The sequence below is a fragment of the Phaethon lepturus genome, unplaced genomic scaffold (assembly GCF_000687285.1).
Source record: "Phaethon lepturus isolate BGI_N335 unplaced genomic scaffold, ASM68728v1 scaffold24711, whole genome shotgun sequence".
Classification (NCBI taxonomy): domain Eukaryota; kingdom Metazoa; phylum Chordata; class Aves; order Phaethontiformes; family Phaethontidae; genus Phaethon; species Phaethon lepturus.
Window position 1 is genome coordinate 1 of NW_010520134.1, and position 9,220 is coordinate 9,220.

The window sequence follows — 9,220 nt, forward strand, 5'->3', positions numbered from 1 at the left end:
CCAGCATGCATAGTCAATAACAAAACCACTACGGCTCATAGCTAAAAGTGTGTCATCAGCCTCCCGGACCTGTGAAGTTGAGCTAAGCAGAGACAAACTCTCCTTTTACCTCTGCTTCCCATTTTACTACAACCATGGCTCATAGCTAAAAATGTGTCATCAGCCTCCCGGACCTATGAAGTTGAGCTAAGCGGAGACAAACTCTCTTTTTACCTCTGCTTCCCATTTTACTACAACCAGTGAAACACCATGGCCCCTCTAATGGCAGAAGTTTACCAAAACTCGGGTCTCGGTAGTTTACCAAATCTACCAAAACAAGGGGAGAAACATTTCTGCCCTCAGAACAACCTCCGTGGGAAAAATAAACAAACCTTGACAGAGCCGCACAGGCATTTCACCAGTCGCTGGATCCTACATTTCTCAACTCAGAAAAGTGCACATTTTTAGCTCTGCTGTGTCCAAGATACTAACCCTGATGATATTTGAACTAATACAACAATGGGCAAAGTCATAACACTCTAAAAAACCCTTCCCCCAGGGAGGTACTGAAAGCCCCTGGAGGCGGGGAAGAGGGAGCAGACAAGCCTGCAAACTTCTCCTCCTGGTGAGCAATATCTAACAAGGAGGACATTTGGGTGATGCACAATCATCATTGTGGGTCCTGCTTCTCTCCTGCTCTACAGTCCAAGGACTTATCTTGAGAAACATCAAAGCACGCAAGGCCCAAAAGAAGAGCAGCAACTCATTCTTTTGTTTTCCTTTAAACCTTGCAAAGGACAGACATTGAAAGCTGACCTACTGACTCTATGAAAACATTTGCAGTTCTGTCTTGGAATTAAGCTAAGAAAAATCATTCATGTAATGAACACAGACAGACCTCAGGTGATGTAGCTTAGGAGGGATTTTTTTTTTTTTAGAAGAGATTAAAGTTTTCTTAAGACTTTCACACATTTTTGTGGGCTTACTCCAAACCCCCACACCTGCTTTGGTAACATCACTTGCACTTCAGAGGACAAGATGTGTTAGTGTTGGGGGCAGCTGGGCGAGGGGACATACAGTGGCTGGATAGCCAGAGCCTGCTGGAAGTTGCTACGACTCCTCTAGACTATAGGAAAGAGATGGCAGGATGTGAAGTCAAAGCTGACAAAAGATGTGCAATATATTGTATATGGCTGATGTCGGGCACTAAAGGCTTTCATTCTCACAGTAGTGGAAGAATAACAGCCACCACCTTCATTTTGATGGTGAGATTGGATAGACAAGATGAAGAAGCTGCATAGATACTACAGGAATAAATATAACACTAAATGCAGGGGAAATCTCTGTGTGTGTCTGTGGGTGGGTGGATGTGTGCTTGTGCATCTACAAACATATGTCAAGTGAGCTGTTCATGTACTGCAACTTCTCAGGCTGGAGTAAGTAGATGTGGCAATAGACCGTGAGGGAACTGCATCCATGATATCATTTGCTGTCTGTGAAAAGGTGTTTTAAATTTGCACTGTCACTCAGCAGCTAATGTATGATATCCACAGTAGACAGTAAATGATGTCTTTGATTTTTTTATTTGGTATAATAATTTTGGAGTAAACAACCATTTGTTCCTCTTCTTTTTCCAGTGTAAAGATAATCACAGACTTATCGATAAAGGAGAAAGTTCTCAAGTGGCTCAGGCAGGTGCAGCTTGTGGACTGCATATAGGCACGACCGACCCAGATGCTTTCTGATACACAGCCGGCACAGCTGGGCAAGGCTGGCAGGACCTGGAGAAAAAAAAAGGCAAGAACAAGCACCCCCAACCCCACCACCAGTATAAGTCAGCAAGCAACAAACACCAGTAAGATTTGCAAATCAGGTCAAGCACTACACAAGACTTGCCAAAGTCAGGGAGAGGTAAATACATTATTGTTCATATTTAATTTATGTTGTCAAAGTTGGTCCAGTGATTTTAAAACTATGAGCACTAAATACCTTTTTCTGCATGCATGGCTAGGCTTTTCTGCATCTTTTCCTGAGCAAATACTTAAAATACCATACACTAGAGAGAGCGCACCGGTATGCATAGCCCTTGCTCAGGGTGTAAGACAACTCCCAGCAGTGTTGTGAGGATAAAGACAGGAGGGAGTACAGGGAGCTGCAGAGGTGCTCAGTGTAGACCAGCCATAACAGGGTGGATATGGCAAATACAGCTGGTTGTTCATATATACAGAACGTGCTTCTGTACCAGCGTTCCAACCACTGGTGTCTCAGCAGCTACCTGCACAAGTCATAACTGCAACTTAGCCTTTTTACATGACCACACTGTCTCTGAATATTTATGTATGTCAGTCAGTCTACCAGGGCTCCTCAAAATAATTTCTTAACGTGTCATCCAATTTTAATTAAGTTTGACAGAAAGGAAAACATCAGGAATATGGAAAGTCTACAAAAGTTTCGTGTAAAAAGGCACCACAGGTAAAAATAATTTAAAAACAAACAAACAAAAAAAGAATAATAATAAAAAAAAAAGAGGCCTTTTTGCCCTTCCCTTGCCTTGGGGGAAAAGTTGATGCATGTGAAAAACTCTTGTTAAAGGCCAGAGAGTCCACTGGTAGGAAAGCTGCCAGAGGGCTCATCAGGACGATGGTGAAGCCGGCTTGGGCAGTGGCTTGCATGTCACTGCACACTGCAGTGCTGCCCCGATGTCTTCTCCATAGGGTGACCAGGTAGGTGCTGCCAGTCCACCCTGCCGTGGGTCAGGTGAGAGGCACACCGGGCACAAACCCACTGGAAAAGAATCTCTCTTGCTTCTGCAATTGCATGCTTGCACATGCAAATGCAACTTGCTAGTGAACACGTCCCTGCCACCTTTGCGCTTTCCTCCTGCTGGAGTTGCTCCAGGTTGAACCTTTACGCCTGCTCCGAGGTGCTCAGCTTCCAAGCCTTGGCTCAGCCTTGTCTCTCCAGTTTCAGTAGCAATCACAGCAGTGTTTGGCAAGCAATGAGTAGAGATGTGTGCTTAAAAGCCTGTCCTTGTATTTTCCAGGTAAGCTTCATAATCTGTGCTTTTACTACAGGAAAATTTAGGAGCCTAAAGAGGCCGATAATGGTCCTCTGAGAATAAATTAATAGAAAAATATGGGATATATAGAAAAATATGGGATATATAGAAAAGAGCACTTGCACTGCTGTTGCTGGAAGTGAAGAAAGAAGCTACCATCTCCCAAAGCAGTTAGAAAAACAGAAACATTTTATATTTCACATCACTTAATAGCTAGGAAGAGGAGCAGTTAAAGGGAGCCATCTAAGTAACCACAGCAGGAAAGTCAAGGAGTATAAAGAAAACTTGTCAAGACAGCTCCCCGTGGTGCTTATTTCAAACAGAAGGACCTCAGAAAACACAGAAGTAGTAGGTGAAAAGGGCAGCTGTAGATGCTAGATACAGCAAAGTATGTGAAAGCAGGGCCAAAGGGAAAGGTGAGGAAACTGAGGAAACTTAATTTCTGAAAAGTGAAGAGCCAGCAGGAGCTGAAGTGCCCTATAGTCCCACTGACTGTAAGGGAGGAGAGGACGGCGAGTTGAAAGTGAAAATCAAAAAGAAGATTCAGAAAGAGAAAATTATTAATATCGGAATATTTCTTTATCCACACAAACTCTCTATCACACAGGGCAACTGGAGCAGGACAGCTGCAAGCACTGCCTTTGCTCACGCAGCCTGACATTGCTGAACATCTCAGGTACGGGGCCAGAAGTCACAAGAGGTGAGAAGCACTAAAGCAACAGTCCTCCCAGAAGGTTTTAGACATGACAAATTAAAGCTCTGCATGAAAAGCCATGCAGAAAGGGAGCAGGACAGGAGGATATTAAGGCAATGTTTCATTTCCTCTATAAAACCGACCTGTGTGTGGAGGGTCGGCACAAAGCCTATGCACAACATTGACAATATTAATGTACCCTCCAAGAGCTATTTTGCAGCTGGAAGAGGCCTCTCCGTGCACATCGTGCTTTGCTGCTCGGCGGGGAGCGAGCAGGCTCGGGAAGATGGGCAGGCTGCCGGCATGGAGGAGCAGCACTCACCCCCTGTGCAAGCAAAGCCCCAGGGTCATAGATCAGCTAACAGGGCACTAGTGAGTTGGGAAACACGGAGGTTAGAGACGAGGGGGAATTTAATCCAGCACATCCGCGCTGCAGGGATATTGTTATTGGATCCATCAAGTTCTGGCTGCATGTGGTGCAGGTGGAAATGGCACAAGAAGATCTAGGTTCATTTCTGCTCAGAAGTTTCTTCCAGTAGACTGGAAAGATAATCTGAAATATCATAGAGAGGCGGAAAGTAAACTGCAAAGGACACTGCTGCTTTGTGCTGTGGTTGCAGCCCCACGAACCGCTTGGAAGAGCTGCGTGCTGTGAAGCTGAATAGCCACCTGGCAAATAGATCCGCGCTCTCCTGGTGACCGAGGGCACACACACTCATGTCACTTTTTCTGCAGGAAGCAGGACATTGAGCCATGGTGCAAGCTTGAACACAAGATGGTGGTACTAAAATACTATCAATTAATAAACTCTCATGGTAGTTTTTAATCCTTAGTCTTCAGAGTCCAGATAAATAAGTATAAGTATAAATAAGTAGGTAAATAAGTATAATTTTCTTTCAGTAGATGGGAATAAAAGCACAGGACATCTAACAACTGACCAATTTACCTGCTAGACCCCTAACACTTGGTGGCAGATCTAGCAAAAAAAGAGATCTCTCATTCATTTGTGTCCTGTGTTGCAGGCTTGAAATTGGTAGAGAAGCTAAGAGAAGTCATACAGAGCATTACTTTTAAAAGCAGTTAAGAAAAAGTACTTAGCTAAAGGAAATAAATACTGTTCTACTTTAAAAAGAGAAGAAACAAGAAAACTACCTTCTCGCAGCAGAAGCGCCTGCTCCACTTTGCTGTTGGGTACGGCAAGATCCAGGGCACATTTGAGTTCAGCATTTCTGCATTTCAGGTTAGCACCATAGTCTGTCAGCAAGATGACTACCTCCGCGCTGGATTTCCTTGCTGCTGCGTGGAGGGGGGTGTCTAACCGCTTCCCCCTGTTAACGTTGGCTCCTTGCGCAAACAAGAGTGCACGGTTAGATCTGGGAGTTGGCAGGAACTGTGTGAACCCACATCACGCAGGCTGGTTTCCACCAGTAGCCTCAATAGATGAAGGGGAGGGATGGCACACAGGCCTCCCTCGTTTCTCTCAATAGCAGCAGTGCAAAACTCAGCAGGTCAAACACCAGCTGTATAAACGTCCTCTGAGCCACCAAACCCTGTCTGCGATCGACAGAACCGAGCAGCTTGACCTTTAGTCCAAGAGATGTTCAAAGCCTACTATATGCTCTGTAAATTTGTTAATAACATAAAATATAAAATATATTATGTTAATTTATTTACCAGGGGGAAAAAGATCATTTAGGTATCTCAGTGTAATAGCTCCAAGAGCACAGCAAGCAAAATGCTTGCCCTGGGCTTGCCAGGCACAGCAGGGCCACACTTCTAGCAGGTGTAAGTCAGCTAATGTACAGTGACAGCAAAAGTTTATGCTAGCTCATAGGCGGTGCCTGGACCTGCAGTGATTATTCTTTCGAGCAGCTTTACTGCTGTCTTTATCAGCCACTGAGAAGCAGATGAAGTTAATGCTTAGCATGTCAGTTTATCAAAATCAGGATTTGATTTTGGTCACTAATATTAGACAGCATTGACTGTGCTTCCTGTTATCATTCTACAAAACAAAAAGTATTTTATTTTCACATTCAGACAGTCTCAGGGCTGTCTCTGTAATTAGGAAATCATAAATTCTTCATGAATGCAGGTGAAATTTTTAATAGCCTCAAATGAGTTTCTCAGACTCCAGCTGCCCAAACACCTCTTGTGGAAATAACCTATGGTGTTTGCAGGTGGGAGGAAGCCCAGACAAACCAGCAGTGCTGGCTCACACTACCACAGCTCTCCCCCAGCCCCTTTTCCAGATATACCTAGCTCCAAAAGCTTCTTGACGCAGTCTGTCCTCTGGTATGTGCAAGCCACATAGAGCGGGGTCCCATGCTGCAAGTCTTCTTGGTCAATGTCAACCTCGTGAGCCAGAAGGATCTCCATGCACTCCCTGTGGCCTGTGAGGTGAAGAAGAGACATCACTTAAGTGCCACAAGAGCAGAATACACCCAGGTACAACCGGTGGAGCACAAGAGCTGCGAATAAGCCAAGCCTATTATTTATCCGTACCAGTACAGACAAGTTTTTTGGGAAAAAACTATTTTAAGGTCAATAGAAAATGTATTCCTCATTTAGCTTCACTCACTGCCCAAACATTACCTCTCTTGACTGCTTCGTGAATGGGTGAAGCAAGGTGGTTCCTGAGCTGCGGCTTGGCTCCGAATTCGAGCAGCATGTTGACACAGGCCACGCTGCCACTGCAGCAGGCGTTAAACAGAGGAGTGATCCCGTCGATGGTGGCTGCGTTGACCTGAAACAGCAGGACACGCTCAGGATAATCCAATCTAAGAGGAATGCCCTTGCAGTGTGCCTCATGTGCACACCAGAAACGCACCAGAAAAAGGCACTTGCTTTGTTTGATATCAGAATTGATTTTGTTAACAACTTTCAGAGTTCTATGTCATGGCACAACATATATAACATTGTCCTCTGAGTTCTGCCCTCTTTCCCGGACGGCTAGTGCCATAAGGCATCAACACTGCCCGCGATGAATGCTCCTCCTAGAGTCGCTCAGAAAATGCAGGTGTTTTTTTTTTTTAATGGGAGAACTTGAGTATCTTCATGACTAATTTGCACCAACCCAAAGCCAGAATACACTCAGATGAAAATGGTTTTGTTTTTTAAATGAAAACATTTACTTCATGTTTAATACTTTCACCTGAAAACACATTTCTAGCAAAGAAATTTTGTCAGAAACATATTCCTAATCCTGAACAGAAAAAGAGTTTGAGAGGTTTTGTGTCCATATGCATTGTGTGTATATGTAAGAGAGAAAGATTGTCCTTCCTTCACCTCAGATGTAGAGACCTGCCAAGAACCACCATCTGTCATTCTCCACCGGGACAGCACAGTCCCCGCCATGTGTTGTGCACAGCGCCGTAGGTGCCGTGTTTAACTACACAGCAAGCCCTTGGAGGCAATTTATGCAGCAAATCTGCATGTCTTTAATTCTGTGGCACACTGGAGAAGGCCAATGGATTATACAAGCATGTGGCAATTTCTGCAGTTTCCAAATCAGGGAGGAGAGGAAGGAGACAAGAGAGGAAGGGCTGGAGGAGTCCTGGGCCACCGGGGAAGTCAGAGGACTTTGTTACCAGTGCAAACACAGGAGCTGCATCGCCAAAGGGTTGGAGCACCAGGATAGAAATACCTTAGCCCACACAATTTAAGTAACAAAGTATTTCGCCTTTAAAGCGGAGAAAGGCAGTGATGTTTAAGAACCTATTGATTTATTGTGGGTAATTCAGCAGCAGATAATCTGTAGTTGATAGTTTCCTAGACATCATTTGTCCTTGTTCATTTCAACTACTGACTTGTTTCTGATGCCATATAAGCTAAATCCTTTTCTCACAAGGCGCTTTTCCCACAATTACAAGCCAGTCCTTGCCATTTCCAGTGTTTCAGTCCTTGCCATCTTCAGCAAGCTCCAACCACTGTGAGACCATGCTACTCTACGTGAAGCTGCACTTGCAGATGAGGCAGGCACGCTGGAGGAGGCAGCCCCTGCTCCCTGGTGCCTCTTCTGCTTTCTCACCTTCATGGAAAACCACTGGGGGAACAGACCTGGCTGGAAAATAATCATGAGAGGTGGGCAAGCTGGTGTGATATGGGGAGATATCAGGTACCAATGCATGGGGGACATCTTTCTGCTCAGATTTTGGAGCTCAAAATGAAGCTTGCTCTTCCTGAAATTGCAGGGCTCTGACCAAGACTCTGTTTCAACAGCATCATCACTACAGATCCTGTCCTCTTCCTCGATCTTCTTCCCCTTCTGCTAATTGCTGAACTCAACTATACCCATCCTGCACAGCTTATAAAACAGAAAAATATAACAAAAAAAAAAAAAAAAAAAAAAAAGAAATAGATATACTTTGGGGATATCTGTATTTCTGACAGATTACATGCTGCAGCCCTGCAGCCCAGCACTTCCCCCGCCTCGTCCCCAGTCTCATCGGGCAGATGTGGCTGGAGCTGCTGGAGGCACTGCGGGTCTATCAGCATCGTTTCACACAGGGCCAGCGATTCAGGCAAGCTGGTAACCGAGAGTAGTCAAGGAGATCATTGAAGCAGAAAAATGACTTCTTTGGTTTCCCTCTCTACTGGGCATTGGTTTAACTGGTAAAAGAGGAAAGAATGGTAAGACAGATGTCGTGGAGTAAATGTTTTGGTAAAAAAAAGGAAATAAAGAAGAGCAGAGCAATAAAGAAGAGCAGTAGGATGGCACAATTTCTCCCAGAATTTAGACAACTAACTGTTGACTTTATTTATGAACGGAGAGCGGGGGAAAAGCCAAGACCAAAAAACACCAGAGCTATATATTATACCAGGAATAGGCTGATTTCTTAGGAAAGCAACAGGTAGTTCAGAGGCGATTCTCTGAGTTATAAAAAGTCAGTGCCATTAATATATCAAAATCAAATAAAACTGAGCACGAAGGGGTTTTCGTTTCATCTTTCTAAGGGATTGAAATTTTGCATACAGTTTAGGAAGCAAACAAATGCATTTTGCTCTTCAGAGGATAGCTTGATTGCCTGGTTTTGCGTTGCTCAGTTTCTTGCCATATAAATTGTACTTGAAAACCCAGCTGAATGAAATATATTCTTATATATTTCATCCATTCCTGTATCTCCATTTTTAACATGTATTCTACCTGAGGCCCAGCTGCGGGGAATGTTATTTTATTAGCAGATAAAATGTTTCATTGCTTTAAGCACATCTATTTTTGCTTACATGAGACTCCCAAACCACCCCACAGAAAAACCTCAGGCAATTCCAGTGATGGTTATGGGGGGAAAAAAGGGATAAGTCATTTTGCTCAAGGTTATTTTCACCTAGCACCTCTCATTCCTTTTCCATCAATCACGACTGCATTTCGCTTACAGAGAGGAAGCAAAAGAGAATAATGGCGTCACCCAAGCAACCGCCGGAGGAGGGCAACTCCACCACCCGCGGAAACAAAGCACCGTTTTGTTTTTCCCCGTTTCTGCCCGAGATGC

General features: G+C 44.3%; 1 protein-coding gene across 1 annotated transcript; it reads right to left on the minus strand.

The window, feature by feature from the left end:
* Positions 1-1,635: 1,635 nt before the first annotated feature.
* ASB11 (ankyrin repeat and SOCS box containing 11, E3 ubiquitin protein ligase) lies at positions 1,636-6,474 on the minus strand (the record flags this gene model as incomplete). Its single annotated transcript, XM_010297310.1, has 4 exons — positions 1,636-1,760; positions 4,884-5,075; positions 5,987-6,121; positions 6,324-6,474. Coding segments are annotated over 4 exons (603 nt in total), but the record flags the coding sequence as incomplete, so codon positions are not given.
* Positions 6,475-9,220: the final 2,746 nt, after the last annotated feature.